This window comes from Phodopus roborovskii, unplaced genomic scaffold (assembly GCF_943737965.1).
Source record: "Phodopus roborovskii unplaced genomic scaffold, PHOROB, whole genome shotgun sequence".
Taxonomy (NCBI): Eukaryota; Metazoa; Chordata; class Mammalia; order Rodentia; family Cricetidae; genus Phodopus; species Phodopus roborovskii.
The window spans coordinates 18,094,753-18,112,843 of NW_026126469.1; the positions used below are offsets into that span (position 1 = coordinate 18,094,753).

Consider the following 18,091-nt stretch of genomic DNA (forward strand, 5'->3'; position numbering starts at 1 on the left):
TATGACATTCTCACATTTAACAATACTAACACAAAGTTGGACAGCTCCTGAGAAAGTACATCAGAAGTTATCTCTGGCGTCTATACACAAGAGCACCTGTGTGCATACACAAACACAATGGATTATAGATATCCTCTAGGTGCTCAGAAAATACTATTTGCTCTGCAAGCTGAGCAAAAGTAAGAGATATGTCCATGTCTTTTACTGTTTATCTTCTGAGCCAATTACAGTATCTGGCACTCAAATCTTACCCATATGTGTGTACACACATTCACACCCCACACACTAAACATATACGTACATATAAGATAATCTTAAATACTATAGCAGATACAAACAGTAAAAATTATTGTTTATCTGAAACATGTGACATTGTCTTTGCTTATCAGAAATACACATTTAATTGGCCCTCTATTTTCGCTGGCCATAGTAGATGTTGTCTTATCTCTACTGTATGAAATCAAGCCTCTACAAAGGGGTGGCTAACTTGAATTCTATTATTTTGACTTGGAGGAGGATCCTGAACTGCTCCTCTCCAGGCAAAGATACATGCTACATCCAACACAGTGCCTCATTCACAAAGTACCTACTGCTCTACAGATTTTGCAAAGATAAGGGCTACACTTATATTGTTTACTGCTTATCCCCCAGAGTCTATTACAACACCTGGTGCACAGTGAATATATGATTAACTGATTAGCTAACACTCATGCACCTACAAAAGGCACAGTTGACCTTTTAACTCCAGCCTTTGTACCTGGCTGATAAACACCTCTGTCAGTTGTGTGTGCCTGAGTGCTTTTGTGTGTGTGTGTGTGTGTGTGTGTGTGTGTGTTCAGTTGTGACAGGGAAGACGTGGAGGAAGGAACAATGAGACAGCTGGTCACATCCACAATCACAAAGCAGAAAGAGATAAAAGGCCAAGCTCAGCTCATAAAGTGGTGCTGCTCACATTTACTGTGAACCTTCTAACTCAATTAACTCGGTTTAGAAACTTCCTCCTAGACATGTCCAAAGGTTTATCTTCTAGGTGATTTTAGAATCTGTCAAGTTGAAAATTAGTATCAAGTATCACACAGACAGAACTAAGACATTGTTGATATCTAATATTCATATCTTTTAATTATTTTCTTTCAATATGAACCCTCAAAATAAAGTCAAATTCAGAACGTAAAGTCCTAACTATAATCCTGGAAATACAATTTATTTTTTTAGGTTTTTTTCTTTTTTTTTTGGGTTTTTGGAGGTAGGTTTTCTCTGTGTCATAGCTCTGGCTGCCCTGGAACTCACTCTGTAGACCAAATTGGCCTCTAATTCACATAGATCTACCTGACTTTGCCTCCTGAGTGCTGGAATTAAAGGCAGGAGCCACCACTACACCACAAGTTATTAGTATGCTACGAGGGAGGTATAATTGTGATTCAGAGTTTAAATATTTACTATAGCACAAAAAATTAAAAGAATCCAGATACTGATATTGGGATTCAAACTTCAAGCTCCATATTAGAAAAGCAAAGCAGCCAGCTACCATCTCTCACTTCTAGCTCAGGCGGAACCGGCTGATCCATGCACAGGCTCTGCACCAAGTCTCAAACTGCTGCCTCTCCTCAGTGTGGCTGGAGAATGAATGCTTCCTACTGACCACTGAAGTCCCTGCTTCTGTCTTTAATACCCTACTAGTTTTGGGATTAAAGGCATGTGATCTGTTACTCTTTAGACTGATTCAATCTCATGGATCCCTAAGTGGCCTTGAACTCAGAGAGTTCTGTCTACCTCTTAACCAGGAGTCCTAGGATTAAAGATGTATACAACCACCTCCTAGCTTCTGGCTGATGGGATTAAAGGTATGTGCTTCTATGGTTTGTGGCTGACTGTGCTTTCTGAATCCTCAGAAAGTTTTAATAAATTATAAACAATATATCACCACAATTTACCATAAATAACAGCTTATGGGAATCAAAATCAGATCTGTAACTCTAAAGTCAGTTTAAGGATCAGTTTGACTATACTATCTAATTGATTTGGATTGATTACTTCTAAATCTAGTCATTATGGCAATGTTTGAACTAGTAGAACACTTCTCTGATCACAACTTCATATTTAAGCTTTAACTGATACACAAGTACAAAGTCAAATTTCACAAAAATAGCAGCAAGTATTAATGAATATGTAGCATGTGTTAATACAAGTACCCTCATATGATGCTGTCCTGGAATGTTTATAATGTAGGTGCTATAAAAAGAACCTGCAAATTCCTTAAAAAATTCAAGTGCCCCAGGCAGTGGTGGTGCACGCCTTTAATCCCTGCAACTCAGGAGGCAAAGGCAGTTAGATCTCAGAAGTTTGAGGTTGGCCTGAGTTCCAAAGCAGGCTCCAAAGCTACAGAGAAACCTTGTCTCAACACCCCCCCCCCAAAAAAAAAGAAGAAAAAAGAAATAGAGATGGTAAGATGGCTCAGTGGTCAAGGGTGCTTTCTATCAAGCCTAATAATTTGAGTTGGATCCCTTCATGGTAAAAGAGAGAATGGACTCCACAAGTTGTTCTTTGATTCCACACATGTACCATGTCATATGTGCTCACACACACAGGCACACAAACACAATAAACAAACAAATAAATAAATGTAAACAGAATTTCCAGGCTGGGTATAACAGTGAATACTTGGCACTAAGAAGGCAGAGACAGGTAGATCTTTGTGAGTAGGAGACCAGCCTGATTGATTACATAGGGAGTTCCAGGCTAGCAAGGCTGCATAGGGGATACTGCTGTTAAAAAGAAAAAAGGAAACAATCTACAGCTCTCTATAGTTTATTCCTACAAATGAGCAGAGATTGCATAAGTTATAACTAATGACAGAGAGCTAATGCAGAAAGAAATGCCTGTGCTTAGTGGCTCTCAGAACTGTAAAGAATTGTTTTTTCTTATGTTTCTTGAGACAGGGTTCATCTGTGTAGCCCTGGCTGTTCTAGAGCTCACTTTGTAGACCAGGCTGGCCTCAAACTCAGAGCTGTGCCTGACTTTGCCTTGAAAGTGCTGGGATTCAGGTCACACACCAACCAATTCAGAACTGTAAAGAATTTTAAGAAAACATAGAAAAGCATATCCACTTTCTTGTGTTGAAGATGACTAAGGGATATAGAATTTCATAAGGTAATATAACCAATGACTGAAAGAAATGGTAAATTTATTAAGGTTCCTTAGTAAATCAGGAACCTTAGTAACTTTTTTGTTTGACTGGTTGGTTTTGTGTGTTTTGTTGTTTTGAGACAGTCTCACTATGTAGCCATGGTTAGCCTGGAATTCACAAAGATCCACTGCCTTTGCTTCCTGAGTGCTAAGATCAAAAGCATTGTCCACCATACCTGGTACCATCCATGTTCTTTGCAATTGAGCTTCCCTAGTTGCTAGCAGTTCAAAGGAGGTGCAGGTTGGAGAGTAGAACAGCAAACTCAAGAACCTTGTGACAAGAGCATCCGGCTATTCTATTTGACATACCAGATTCTATTGCTAGCTAGATCTTGCTGTGTTCAAATCTTTCACCATTAGTTTCTTGTACACCTAGATAGGTGTATGCTATATTAACTGACTATTTTAATTATATTTTCACTATGGGAAAGAAAACCAAATTGACTTTTGTTGTTTTGAGACAGGGTCTTTTTACATAGACAGTTCTGATTGTCCTGGAATTCACTATGTAGATCTGGCAGGCTTCCAACTCACAGAAATTAAACAGTGCCGATATTAAAGGCACTGGACACCACATTTGGCCCAACTTGACTTTTGAGAATAAGGAATTGTATTTCTCAAAATCTTAGAAGAAAATTATATATTTCCTCAAGATAAGACTACTATGGCTCATCAAACACACACACACACACACACACACACACACACACACACACACGTCATGGTTCTTTGCTTTTGGCTGGTAACTTGGATAGCTCATGGTTTTAACCGTACTACAAGTATAGGAAGCATTAGCATGTAGTTTTATTTTTAAGATAGGTCAATAACTGTCACAATCTTTACTAGAAAAGGCAAATGTGATGTAACTAAGTTTCAGTAGATAAGGTTAAAAAATTAGAGAATACAATACTTATAAATGCAATTGTGCATGATAAGAGATATTTTAAGTTATGGGAGCCCCAAGCAAAAATTAGAAAAATGTGTCACTGCTGTTGAATTTGCAAACCACATGGCATTGATACATTACTAAACTAAACATAGACTATTGTGGTTTTTAGATACTTTGGGTCACCACAAAGCTCTGCCTCAGATCTCTACTTAAGAAATTTTAGGAAGTGGAGAAAATGGTGGCAGAGATTTTTACAAGGACAGAACATTTGACACTGTTATTCCCCCCCTCCCCCCGATGAAAATGTCTGAAATTTTTTTGAGCTTTTGGGGTGGGGGAGACTAACATGCTTGCTTCCGCACAAATATAAATGTGTGTGTGTGTGTGTCCTCCTCGAAACTTAATTGAGTAATAGAAAAATGCAAGTAAATAAACAGAAGTACTTACCCTCCCAAGGGAAGATGAGATCTGACTAAGGTAGCTAGTACCGTGCCGAATGTTTATAGAATGCCGACTGAGAGGTGCTGCAGATACTTTAGCATTTACTTTTATTGTTAAGAAGGTGACCCAAGAATTGTCCCTGCAGCTTTTGCTATCGAACGCGGCAACTCCGGGGGGTCTGTCCGGCCTCCCGAAGCTGCATTGCAGAGGGGCGTGCCGAGCCTTTCCGCAGCAGGAGGGACCCGGAGAACACACGGTGCCAGGCTAGCGTTTTAGGCTAGGTGTCCGCGGCGCTGGGTCCAGTCGCCGCCACTGGTGCGGAAAGTGCAGGCGCTAGCGGCTCTCCAGCGCGCCAGAGGCTGCGGCTCTGGAGCGGAGCCCCTGGCCGACAAGGGCCGCTAGGGGCCAGTTGCGCGTGGGCCGCTCTGGCCCTCCGCTCGTCTCGGTAGCCCCTCTCCCCTCCCGCTGCCGTGGGTGGGAGGGTGAGGACGCAGCCAGCGCGCGTGCGCGCTCCGCGCTGCAGCTAGTCTGCGTGCGTGAGTGGGAGGCGGCGGGCCTGCGACTCTGGCCTTCCCGGCTGACTGCTCCGACGCCGCATCTCCAGTCATGAACCGGTTCGGCACCCGGTTGGTGGGAGCCACGGCGACCCCGCCGCCGCCGCCGAAAGCCCGCAGCAATGAGAACCTTGACAAAATCGATATGTCCCTGGGTGAGGGGCCGGGGCGGCCTCGTCGCGGTGGGGGAGGGGGCGGGAGTCCCGGTGGGGGAAGGGGCGGTTGACCGCGGTTGTCGGGCGGGTTTGTTAGCGCGTGGGCGGAACCGGCGGGTACCCCCGAGGTGGGGCGGGCGGGGGAGACCCGGGCGTGCCCACCCCCCGGTGGAGCCGGGAAGGGCCGTGGCGAGGACTGGTCGGGCCGCGCGGCCCGCGGAGTCGGCGAGTGCTGTCCTTTTCCCACGCGGGACGCGGTCTTTCGGGCGTGTGCGCGGCCCCAGGCCTTTTCCTTACCAAGGGTCTTACACCCGGCTAGGGCTGCGACCGGCCAAAGACAGCGCTGTGAGAAGGGTTTGCCTGGAGTGATTGTGCCCAGACATATGCCTGGCACCGGCGATTTCCAACCGGCGCCCCCCTGGGAACGGCGGGGGCGGGGACGCGGTCCCGGAACAGGCACTCTGAGCATCGTTAAGCGGGGACCGTGTTGCTGTGTTGCATTAGGTGTTTACTGAAGCCTGTTCCCCAGCCAGGTTTCAAAGTTAGCCAGTTGGGGGCGGGGAGGGAGAGATGTACGCAGATTGCTAAAATCTCAGGTAGAACGAGGGGTCGAGCACACATTAAAAGGATGCGGTGGTTACAGTTGATTATGTAAAATAATAATAATAACAAAGCATGATGATTGTTTTTATTTTCGTAAAAAAAAAAAATTAGATCCAGCACTACAAAATCGTCTATTTGGCTTAGCGGGTCCGAAAGTAATTCCATTTTTGTAGAATCAAGTTGCCTGCTTTTTCTTTTTCCCAGTCTTCTCTCCACCGTTCCACTCCTCTCTGATATATTTAAAAAAAATAAAATACCTGGCTGCTGAATTCAAGTGTGACCTTTTTTGAGGATGGTATTTTGGATAATACTGTGCCTGGAAACATTGTTTTGCTTGCTATTTCTTTACATTCTGTTAATTTGGAAAGCTTTTGAACAGCAAGCAGTTGAGAACTCTTTCATGGTTTCTAGGGTTGTCTCAAGTCAGAACCTAATGTTTGAATTAGAAAATTGACAGGAATATGTTTGGTTTCAAGTCTGATGACACTGCTGATCAGTAATAAACAAAAAAAAAAAAAAAAAAAAAAAAACAGCTTTTGAGTGAAAGTCCTGAATCCGTATAGCAGACGTTGTATGCTTACAGGCTGCTAGGCAGTGAACTAAATATTTAATATGCATTTAATTTCCTAATAAACTCACAAGCGTTGTGCTACTAGTGATAGGTAATGTAGAGTAGAGCTATACTATTTCAGTGGGTCCCTGCTTCTGACGCTTCTAATCTTGTGACTATGGACAAATTACTTGTTAGTACTTTTTAGAGATTAATCAGTGGTTAGGAGGCTCGTGGTGAACAGCACATTTTGTTTTTGCAGTGACCCAAAGATTGGTTACCAGCACTCATTTATAGCAGCTTGACTCACAACTTACTGTAACTCCAGTCCCATTCCTTTTCTCGGCATTCGTAGATACTGCTCACATGCACAAGCTACACTCATACACACATAATTAAAAAGTAAAAGTTTAAGAAAGGTGATAGTAATTACTGTATCAGAGGTCCCGTGTCTGCTTCCTCAGTGCTGGGTTCACAGAAGTGGCCACAACGCCCAGATTTGTATAGGGGTGCTGGGGATCTGAACTGAGGTCATCATGCTTGTTGGGTATGCATTTTACTGACTGAGCCACCTGTAGCCTTTTTGCATTTTGCTTGATAATTAGGACATCAATTAAAGAGGGCTGATACTTTTCAGAGTAGAAGAAAAGTGCTGTGGAGAGCTGGAATAGAACTGTCTTCCTCAAGAGAGTAGGTTAGTCTGCCACGTGTTTTAGTTTTAGTTTAATCTTAGAGGTTTGTGAGGAAGAGATGGTTAGTCTTACCAGGTCTCCAGAAGTTTTAGAATCTGCATCTGGGTGTGATGCGATACACCCTGATCCCAGCAGAGAAGTGAATATGATGAGACACACCCTAACCTCAGCAGAGAATCAGTGGCAGGCAGATCTCTGAGTTTAAGGCCAGCCTGGACTAGGTAGTGATACACTCCCCCCCCCCCACCTCCAGAAATTTGGCTTTCATTCATTCATTCATTCTTCATTTTTTTTAACTCTATTGGATTTATATGAGAATTTATGTAGATTATCTACCAAGTTAACTGACATTGGCTCAGTTTCTTACTTTAAAAATTAATATTGTAACCCTTTTTTCTTAGGATTGCTGTGAGAATAATTGAATGCACTATAATTATCTCAGACACATGAAGAATGCCCTGGAAGAAATGTTTTCCTTTTGTCAAAAAACGAAATGATTTATGTGTATGAGTGTTTTGTGTACAAATGGCTGTACCTACTGCCTGTGGAAACCAGGGGAGGGCATCAGGTCCCCTCGAACTTGGGTTATAGCTCATTATAAGCTGCCATTTTCTGGAAGAGCATCAAGTGCTCGTAACTACTAACTCAATCCCTACTTATCCCAGAAGAAACTTTATAAAGTAGTTCATTGTGATGAATCTTATCTTTTAGTAATTATCCGGTATACTCATTGGGTAAGAGAGGTTATTTTCTCCTTTCATATCAAAAGATTTTGTTTGAGGACCTAGATATAAGTGTTTTTCTATTTTTAATTTTTAGTTGTGTCAAGAATTGTGTTATACACCAGTAATCCAGCATCTAGCACTCTGGAAGATGAGGCAAGAGGATTATGAGTTTGAGGCTAGCCTGGGCCAAAGCAAAACCCTGTCTCAAAATAATTTCATCTCTATTTCTGCTATATATACTCTGTGTAAAAATTACCTTGGTATGCTGGGCAATGTGGCACATGCCTTTAATTCTAGCAGTTGGAGGTATAGGGAAGTAGAACTCTTGTGTTCCAAGCCAGCCTGGTCTATGAGTTCAAGACCAGCCAGGGGATATGTAGTGGGATCTTGTCTCAAAAACAACAAAAAAATTACCCTAGTAGTCAAAACCAACACCTTCCTTGCCCTAATCTCCTGACCAGATTCATTGTTTGGGTATATTTTCAAAGCTTTGAGAGGTTGTGGATGTCTACTGGAAAGTTAATAGTAGCCTATTAAGGAAAAACAATGTTTCCTGTTTTCTACTCAATAAGAATTTAATAAGTTCATATATCTGATACTTATGAAACCTTTTGTGTAAACCTAGTGACGTGGTTTAAATTAATGTCTCCCCAAAGGCTCCAGTTGAAGGCTTAGTTCCCCAGCTTGAGAGCTACTGAGCTATGAAGGAGTTATGAAGGCAGTGATGCCCTCGATGGATTAGACTTGGACATGTTCATAACTAAATGGATTATTTAGGAGAAGTAGGGCCTAGTTAGAGGAAGCAGGTTACCAAAGGCATGCCTTTGAAGGTCAGCGCTCTCTTCTAGGATGTCAGGGCAGTCAGCTTTCCCCTCCTCCATGCTCTTCCCTCCCTCATGATGTTATGTATCACTACAGGCCTAAAAACTATGGGGCCAAGTGACCACAGACTGAATGAAACCTCTGAAATTATGAGCCCCCCCCCAAAAAAAAAAAGCCACCTTTCCTTTTTTTTCCTTTATCTTTTTTTAAGTTTAGTTTTTTTTTTTGTTTTGTTTTTTTGGGTTTTTTTTTTTTTTTTTTTTGTCTTCAGTGAAGGAACATGACTAACACAAATGGTTTTTAGTGTCTTTTATCTTATTAAGTGGTAGTGAGGATCAAACCCAGGTTCTTAGGAGTGCTTAGAGTGGAACACTCTACCACTGAGCTTCAGCCTTTATGTTTTTACATGTAGCAAGCTATTTTTGCAGTTGAGATTGGTCTCAAGAAGACAACTATGTACTTTGAAGTACTTTAAACTACATATATTTTTGTGTATGTGTGTGTGCCTGTTGCTGCATGTGTTTCGTCCAGAGAACAATGTATGGGAGAAATATTATAAGTCATGTAAAAGAAATGGTCATTATAATGTCTTGTATTTCCTTCTCTAATTTAGAAAAAAAACTAATTATATTGACATCTTTATGGTTAAAGTTATTTGGAAAAATGATTGGAATTAGCCTTTAGCTTTAGGTAGGAAGTTGCTGACAATGCATTTACTTTAGTTTCTTGCATTGTCAGTCACCACAACTAATATTTGGCTTAGGGACTAGAGAATTTTTCCTTCCTTCCCTTTCCTTCCCTCCTTCATCCTCTGTCTTGAGATAGAGTGACATTATGTAGCCAAAGCTGCCCTTGGAGTTACAGCAGTCCTCCTGCCTCATTCTGTCAAGTACCAGGATTACAAGTATATGCCACTATATCCAGCTGAGTTTGGATATTTCTTTCTTTTCTTTTCTTTTCTCTTCTTCTTTTTTTTTTTTTTAAACTTATTTTTGGGTCTGTGCTTGCACATCACAGCTTGGGTATGGAAGTTAGAGGACAGCTTGTGGGGATCAGTTCTCTCCTTTGACTACGTAATAAACTTGCCATCAGGCCTGGAGGTAGGTGCTTTTATTTGCAGAGCCATCTCTCTGGCACAAGGTATTTTTTGAATGAGCATATTGTTGACTTCTAGTAACTTTTGACACTTAATAAGAATTTGAAATTCATTTAATTTTCTCATCTTTTACATTGTTCACTGTAGTATTAACACAATGTGATATTTATGAATTATTCTGAGGCGGTTTGATGATGTGTTTGGAATAATGAAGCTTATAGAATTAGAGAGTTCAGAATAGAAAGAAGTAATTATGAATGACTTTGCTAGAGGAGAACAGAATTAGAGTACCATACCTTTATGATGATACTTGTTATTTGCTATTTGCATGCCTGTTCCCATAAATAATTTAAACTATTGAGAATGAGGACTGTCTTACACTTTTGTTTCATTCATGGTAGACTTACACATGAATAAATTGCATAAAGTGTACACTCAATAAATGTCTTCTGAATTCAGGTGGATTTAGAAATTTTGTCTTTTGAGGTCTTTATTGCTATTTTTGAGTTGGTTAGTTGGGTCTTTCTGAGAGCCCAAGCTTGCCTCAAACTCAATACGTAGTCTAAGCTAGCCCTTGAACTCCTGATTCTTTTGCCTCTGCCTCCTTTTGCTGGGACTACAGGCATGTGCCACCGTCCCAACAACAAGAGTATACATTTTTTTGTTTGTAGTACTGGGTTTGAACCCAAGCCCTTATATGTTCTAGTCAAATGCTACTACTGAGCTAAATCTACCTGCTATCCCAAATCCCTGGCAGAACTCATTAGTTGGTAAATCTCTTTTCTCTGTTGATTGGAACTTTTACTAGAGAAACTTTTTTCAGGCATTTCAACAGGTAAAATGGCTGATTGAAGGAAAAGGGTTGGAGTCTAGGTAGCCTAAGCTATATAGTAAGTTCAAAACAAGCCTTGGGTACATACAGAGGCTGTCTGGAAAAGCTAAGATGATAATAATGGGGACTAAGTTTAGGGATATAGGAGAAATCTATTGACTATAAAGAGATTGAGCAATTTATTCATTATGTTAAAATGAAAATAATTATGGCATTCCCTCTTTTGTAGATGATATTATCAAACTGAATAGAAAGGAAGGAAAGAAGCAAAATTTTCCAAGACTAAATAGAAGACTTCAGCAAAGTGGTACCCGGCAATTCAGGATGAGAGTACGGTGGGGAATCCAGCAGAATTCTGGTAAGTTTTAAAATACTGTTATTTATGGATTCATAATGTAATATGTTCAGCATAGACTTAAAACCTGGAAGAATACACCAGTACCACTTTGTGATTTTTATTTACTCTCAGATTTTTGTTTAGTTCTGGAAACTGGATAAAAAAATTATTTCCTAAAATATCTGATTGATTGATCCTTAAAATACTAAGTTAAGAGTAATCTCAGTTTATAAATAGTTTAAATTAGATTTAGAGTTTAGAATTGCCAAAGATCATATGTGCCATCAGATCCTGTTTTCCTCCCTAGTGACAGTCTGATGGATAACTGACCCCAGCTTGACTTTGTCCAGTGAAAGAACATTCTGCACCACAAGATAACTAACTCTGTTTTGAGACAGCTCTATTACCAGAAAATTCTCAGTTTGAATTAAGGCATGTCTAAGTATAGCAGGAACAAATTCACTTTGTAAAGGAGAATGCTTTACTATGTGGAGACTGCTACTCTGCAAAGAAAATTACTTCAGATTTATTTAGTTAGAGGCAGATGGAGTCTCACTTTGTAGCCATGGCTAGCTGTATAGACTAGGCTGACCTCAGAAGCACAGAAACCACCTGCCTCTATCTCTCCAAGTACTGAGATTAAAGGCCTGTGCCACCTTGCCCAGCTTTACTCCAGACTCTTTTATATTATCATCCAAGAACTTTATTTGTAACTTTCTCAAAGGTGGCACTAAATAGACTGCTTTAGGTATAATTAGATAATGTGCATGTATAGTTATTTTTGATAATCTTACAGCTGATTTATCTCTAATCATTTTGTTCTAAAATAGATTGGGAGCAATAATTCAACACATACATTATAGATTAACTTTTTAGCAATGACACCAGCATCTTGGAACAAATCTTTGTTAAATAAAAAGAAACTTAAGTCTTTTTCACATAAAAATAACTTTTTTGGAAGGTACATCTGCAGTGGTATTGACAATTGCAGACACAAAGTTGAGAGAAGGACAACAACCCCTGTGACAACCCCTGCCTCTCAGACCCACCCCCATGCACATAAAACCAACCAGACAAACAAACAAGAAGGGTAACAGCCTAAATAACAGGAACCAATGGAAGAGAACTATTAGGAAGTGTGATAAGGATGCTGAGGACAGCTCACTACAACTGATGGCTTCTGGTGGGGACAGGAGGGAATGACTGTTTTACTAAAGGGATAGACTGATGAGGGTTTGGTCATGTGCCAGTGAATGTAGGAATAACACAAATTGGACTTTTAAAAAATACATCTTTTATTATTTTTAATTTTAGGGAGGGCACAATTGGGGGAGCAGATTTGGAAAGACTGGGAAATGAGAGTGTTGGGGTGTATGGTGTGAAATTCCCAAAGAATCAATAAAAATAATAAAATAGTTAGCAGTGAATTAACACATGTTGGGATAGGAAGGGGCAGAATAAGAATCTTATGTATTTTTAACATTTTCCACAATAGATGGAATTTTGAAAAAAATAACTTTGCCAAAACAGTTGATTAACTGTTAATTCTTTATTCTATATTTTGAAAAGCAAAAATTAATCTTCAGTTGTTTTAGTATAACTTATATGTTTAGCGGGTAATATATCAGCATATCTTAAAAATATTACTGAGCCTGGAACCTACAGGAAATTTAATGTTTTTAAATACATTTTTAAAGATTTGTTTTTTATTTTCAATTATGTATAAGTGTGTACATGTGAGTTTAGCAGCTGATGGAAGTCACACAATTGGAGACCCTGGAGCTGGAGTTACATGTGAGTGTGAGCCACCTGACTTAGGTTCTGAGAGCTGAGCTTGAGTTATCTGGAAGAGCAACAAGTGCTCTTAATAGCTGAACCATATCTTCGGCCTCTATTAAATTTTTTGAATAGTTAAATCTAGCTTGTACACTTTGTGATAGGTACGTAGTTGTTAGAAATAAACACGTATTTCTGTTGATTTAAAGATTCCTTTATAAATGTTTTTTAATATGCCATACTTAATGCACCATGATGTATGTTTATATATTTTGTTTTGAAGTAATCATTTTGTGTTCAGAGTATTCAGAAATAGAATTTATTAATATTTTACATGTCTGATAAATGATTTGAACTGCCTGGTTCTGAAAATGAATAAAGATACAGTCTTTTATTTTAAGGAGATAATTTCTAGTGATAAATGACTTAGAGAAGATAGAATTTTAAAAATGTCATAGGTGGGCATGGCAGTGCATGTCTGTAATCTTAGCATTTGGGAAGCAGAGATAGGAGACTTGCTGCAAGTTCAAGGCCAGCTTGCTCTGTACATGAGACTGTCTAAATAACAACAGCCAAAGTTAGGACAAGGAGGGAGGCTGGGTGGCTCACAGTGTGGCTCAGCAGGAAAGAGAATAGACTGCTCTTCCAGAGGATTCCTAGCACTCACATGGTGGCTCACAACTGTCTGTAACTACAATTCCAGAGCATTCAACAACATCTTCTGGCCTTGATGGGTACCAGGCATGTGCACGCTCGCGCGCACGCGCACACACACGTACATGCAGAGCAAAGCACTCATACATAAAATTTTTTTTAAGATAAAGTATTATAGACTTCATATAAGGAATTTGTGCTAAGAGAAAGTGAGATTTAACAAATAAAATGAAATTCTATTTGATCCATTATCCTTTTATGGGGTTATGATCTGAGTCTTGAGGTAAATGATATCTAGGGGAAGCTTAGCAACTCCTAAGGTTGATGTTGCACTGGGTTAGGCTCTCTGCTGATGTGCTAGCTTAAAATAGAATAGCTGCTGCTGCTATTGGATTGTTGTTACTATCCATTTGGCTGAGAAGAGTTTAGATTTCCACCTGTGATATCAGTAATGACATTAATTTGAGGGAGGAGAATAACAGCAGATGATCATTGGCAGATGGTCAGTATGATTTTGTTGGCTGGAACACATAATTGAAGCCTTTAACTCCTTGTCTAAAATACTAACTTAGAAACTCATTAAACACTTGTAAAAACAATTTAATGTCTTGTGGTAGAAAACCAAACCAAACAACAGAGGTGACCAAAATGTAATCTGGACACCTGTAGAGAACCCTAAAAACTAAAGGGGTATGTGAAGTGAAAACTGCATCTCTATCAAGGCATTGTCATTCTCTCATGCATAGACTCTTCCTTAGTCTCTGTGACATGTTATAATTTAAATAGCTTGAATACAGAAGCGGTATCTTAGTTCATGCTTTAAAACATATTACTATGGACTAGGTAGTTTATAAACCCTAATGAGTGTATTTCTTGATTCTGCAGTCTAAGTCCTAGATCAGGGTTCCACTATGGTCAAGTTCTGATGAGAGCCTTCTGACGTGAAGCCCATGGACTGCTTGTGATAATCTCATATGGAAAGCGGGTAGAGAACCCTCTGGGGTCCATTATATAAGTGTGTGAAAGCTCCCTCCTCATAACTTCAGTTATTTCTCAGAGGCTCCTAAAATTATTAAAGCAAAGGATGAATATGTGAAAGAAATTCATGGAAAGGACCAGTGTGGGGACTTTTCTGTGTCTAGTCTAGTTCTTACAGATAAGAGAAGTGAAAGAATGGTGTAAGTGGATCTTTTCTCTGTTCTTCCTGCCAGCTCCCAAATAACCGCATGGAGACTTCTTATTCATTAGGAAAGCTCAGCTTATTAGTTAGGAAAGCAAGCTTGGGCTTGTTTCTAACTAGCCCTTATATGTAGCATAAATAATAAAAACCCAAAGACAGATACTGGGTGTTGGGAACCAGTAGTCTGCTGACCCTACCCCAGACCATGGGCGGGATGTTAATGGCCATGTCATTGCTACATCAGGTTTACCTGGCTGCACAGGGGACTCAGTTATGCATGCGCAAGCTCCCCTTTTAAAGCAAGTGCGCCAAGCGCGCCCCTCTCTCTTGCTTTCTCTCCACCCCCCCCCCCGCCCTCTCTTTCTCTCTGGCTTTCTCTCTCTCTCCGCTCTTTGTGTCTTTCTCTTTCTTCTCTCTCCTCCCCCCCTCCTGCTTTCGGTTGGCCACCAGTTACCCCCCTTTCTCTCCCTTCTCTCAATAAACTCCACGTGGGCGCTGAGTCTTGTGTTTGTGTTTCTTAGGCAGTAGTTGTATCAAAAGAACAACATTGGTGCCATGACTTGCTGAAGATCAGAAAAGCAAAGTGGCCAGAAGCAAAGCGGCCAACCACTAGCTCTTACCTCTACCTCAGACCAAAATGGGTGATCCTGTCTCCACAAATCCTTAGACTGCTTTCAGAATGCACTGAGCTCCTGCTTTGTATTCCTCTCTAGTGCTGAGATTGAGGGTGTGTCATCCCAAGTGCTAGGATCAAAGTTAAGAACTCTGTTTCACTTTTAGACTGATGCACTCTCATATAACCCAGGATGGCCTTGAACTCACAGAGATCCATCTGCCTCTGTCTTCCAAGTGCTGGGATTAAAGGTATGTACCACTACTGCCTAGCCTCTATGGCTAATTAATGGCTTAAGTGTGTGGCTAACTAGTGGCTTAGCTTTTAACTAGGTTGTGGCTAACTAGTGGCTTAGCTCTGCATTCTGATCTTCAGGCAAACATTTTTGGATTACAAACAAAATATCACTATGTTTACAACTTTAAAGTAACCCATTTTTATTAATTTACTTTCTGCCTTGTGGCTTTATTACTTTATCTGCATAGTGCTCATACTGATTACTCTGCGTCTCTTGTCATCTCTGCCCTTCTTCCCAGCGTCCTCTGTGCCTGGAAAACGCAACACAGTGGAAAGAATAATGCGTTTGGGAGCAGTGTTCTATACACAGACATTGGGAAGTGGAAGAGATTAAAGAGTAGATTCTGACCAGTATTATCTTGCTCTCAACTTTATTCCTGTTAGTCTTGCTTGTTTCATCTGATGCTGAAACTATGGTATAATAATAGATTCTCTCTTTTAACGTTTCTTTTTTGCTTTGCAATTCACTCTCCAGGAGCCAGGGAGAGGCTGAGTGGGAAGGAGGTGGGGAGGGAAAGAACATGATCAAATACATACAGAAAGGTAAACTGAAACAAGATGAAAGTCCAGCTCACTCCTGTGTAATAATTTCAGTTCTTTGCTCCTCTCATAGTCCTTTATCAAGTCTTGCTTGAGTGTTACTGTGGAATTTATCTTAAATGTTCTTTTTTTCCCTTTATTTTATTTTAATTAATTTTATATAACAAAGTCCAATTAAATGAAAACAAACATTTATACACAATATTTTCTTAAATGTTCTTATCACATTCTCTTTCTCTCTTCCAGTGGGTCTAAGATACTGATAGTAAGCTGATGTAATATTATTGTGAATTGTCACACACAGACTGTGTCTGTTCCAAGCCTTGCATGATTTATGCCCACTACTTCATTCACTTTTACCCTCCCATAGATTTACATCAATATATTATGGTCACTCTCATCTTTATAGTTGTTAAACTAACCGGAAATTCTTTGTGTCTGTCTTCCTCTTCAAATGCTGCTCATTTTATAATGGCTAGTCCAAAGCTTACTTTTTCCTCATCCATTTTTAGAGCTACACACACTTGCATTTAGAGCATGGTTCTGTTCTTCTCTTTGAACTCTCAGTCATCACTGTTCTTTGCTTACCTACAAAAGTAAGATGGAAGCATCACTCTCATTAGATTCTCATGAAAATTACATTTGACAGTACAGTGTCTAGCACTGTAAGTGGTAGCTGTTTTAGTAGTTGACACAAATAAAATGACAAGTCAGATTTTATATACAAATTCACTCAACATAATTTAATCATTCCAGAAGAAATTCACATATGGTTTAATTAGAAATGTTTATCTTTATTGCTTTTTTTCTGATGAAATTAATAGTAGTCAATACTTTTAGGACTGAGAATACTGAGAAGGAACATACCTGGACAAAACACATTTCCACTACCCAAGAATTGATCTTACTAGAGCGTGTGAAACCATCATATAGCCTCCTGGATGGCAAGAGAAGTGCATTGAGTTTCTACCCTAATATGACTTACTAGGAAGTTACCTATGGATGTGTGGTAATATTGCTTAAGTTTACTGGGGGATGAACAAGAATGGGAACTAGACAAATGCTGCTTCAGATATAAAACTTAAGACACCACTCACAAATTTTGTACCATTAACCTTGATAGCCACATAGTATCAGCCAGGAGACAGGAAGGCTGGTGTATGTTATTTAGTGTCCTATGCACAGGGACAAACCCTGAGAAGCACAGGGGTACCTGGAAGAATCACCCCTTCATTCTCTAGACTTCCCAGGCTCCTCTACTGACAACAGTGCCATGCCCACTGATAAAATAGTGTTCTTATTAGAGGCAGGTAGTAAAGGATGAGTTGTGGAAGCTGAAAGATAATAAATTAATGATGATTCACACATCCCATTGCATGACAGGCTTTTCTATTTTGTACTCTTTGAAATTATTGGTAAGAGTATCACACATAAAGTTTCAGAAGTTAATAGCTTGGAAATGATACTATTACTTTCCCCTTAGAGATCCATAGTGCATAGTAGGCCTGAGGCACCCTACAGCAAAGAAAATTATATTTTAAAGATTTTATGTATATAAGTGCTCTATCTGCATGTACACTTGTAAAGAGTAAGGTTTTTCGTGCCGACCTGGACCCACCGCATCATCAGCCCCAAATAACACACAGAGACACTGTATTAGGTATAATGCTCTTGGCCAGTTACTAGTTTCTTATCGGTTAGCTCTGTCTTAATTATTAACCCATTTCTATTAATCTAAGTATTTCCACGTGGTCTCATCTTACTGGAGAGTAGGCCCAGACCTCTATTCTCCAGTTTCTACATGCTGAGTCCTCCTTACTAATTCCTCTCTCCTCCTTGTCTCCTAGTCCCGCCTATCTTGCTTTTCCTATTGGCCAGCATGAGAAACATATTTACAGAATGACATCTCTCATTATACACTTCTATTCCAAAAGAAGATATCAGATCTCATTATAGGTGGTTGTGAGCCATCATGCAGTTCCTGGAAATAGATGGAACTGGGGACCTATAAAAGAGCAGCCAGTGCTCTTAACCACTAAGCCATCCTCCAGCCCTCAAGATCTCTCTGTTTCTGTCTGTCTCTCTGTGTTGTCTCCCCCCACCCACCATATGTTGCCCTTGCTGTTGGTAGCCCAGGCTGGCCTCAATC

At 40.1% G+C, this 18,091-nt stretch overlaps 2 protein-coding genes across 2 annotated transcripts in view; one reads left to right on the forward strand and one right to left on the reverse strand.

Annotated features, from left to right (window-relative positions):
• Rubcn (rubicon autophagy regulator) overlaps positions 1 to 4,758 on the reverse strand; it is a 58,681-nt gene extending 53,923 nt beyond the window's left edge. Inside the window, exon 1 of the mRNA XM_051191361.1 lies at positions 4,523 to 4,758. The gene's annotated coding sequence lies outside the window, so the exon portion shown is untranslated. The remainder of the gene's footprint in view (positions 1 to 4,522) is intronic.
• A 150-nt stretch (positions 4,759 to 4,908) lies between these two features.
• Positions 4,909 to 18,091, forward strand: part of Fyttd1 (forty-two-three domain containing 1) — a 29,671-nt gene continuing 16,488 nt past the window's right edge. The window contains exons 1-2 of the mRNA XM_051191364.1: positions 4,909 to 5,225; positions 10,775 to 10,903. Coding sequence (XP_051047321.1) covers positions 5,123 to 5,225; positions 10,775 to 10,903 — 232 coding nt within the window. The 5' untranslated portion in view covers positions 4,909 to 5,122. The remainder of the gene's footprint in view (positions 5,226 to 10,774; positions 10,904 to 18,091) is intronic.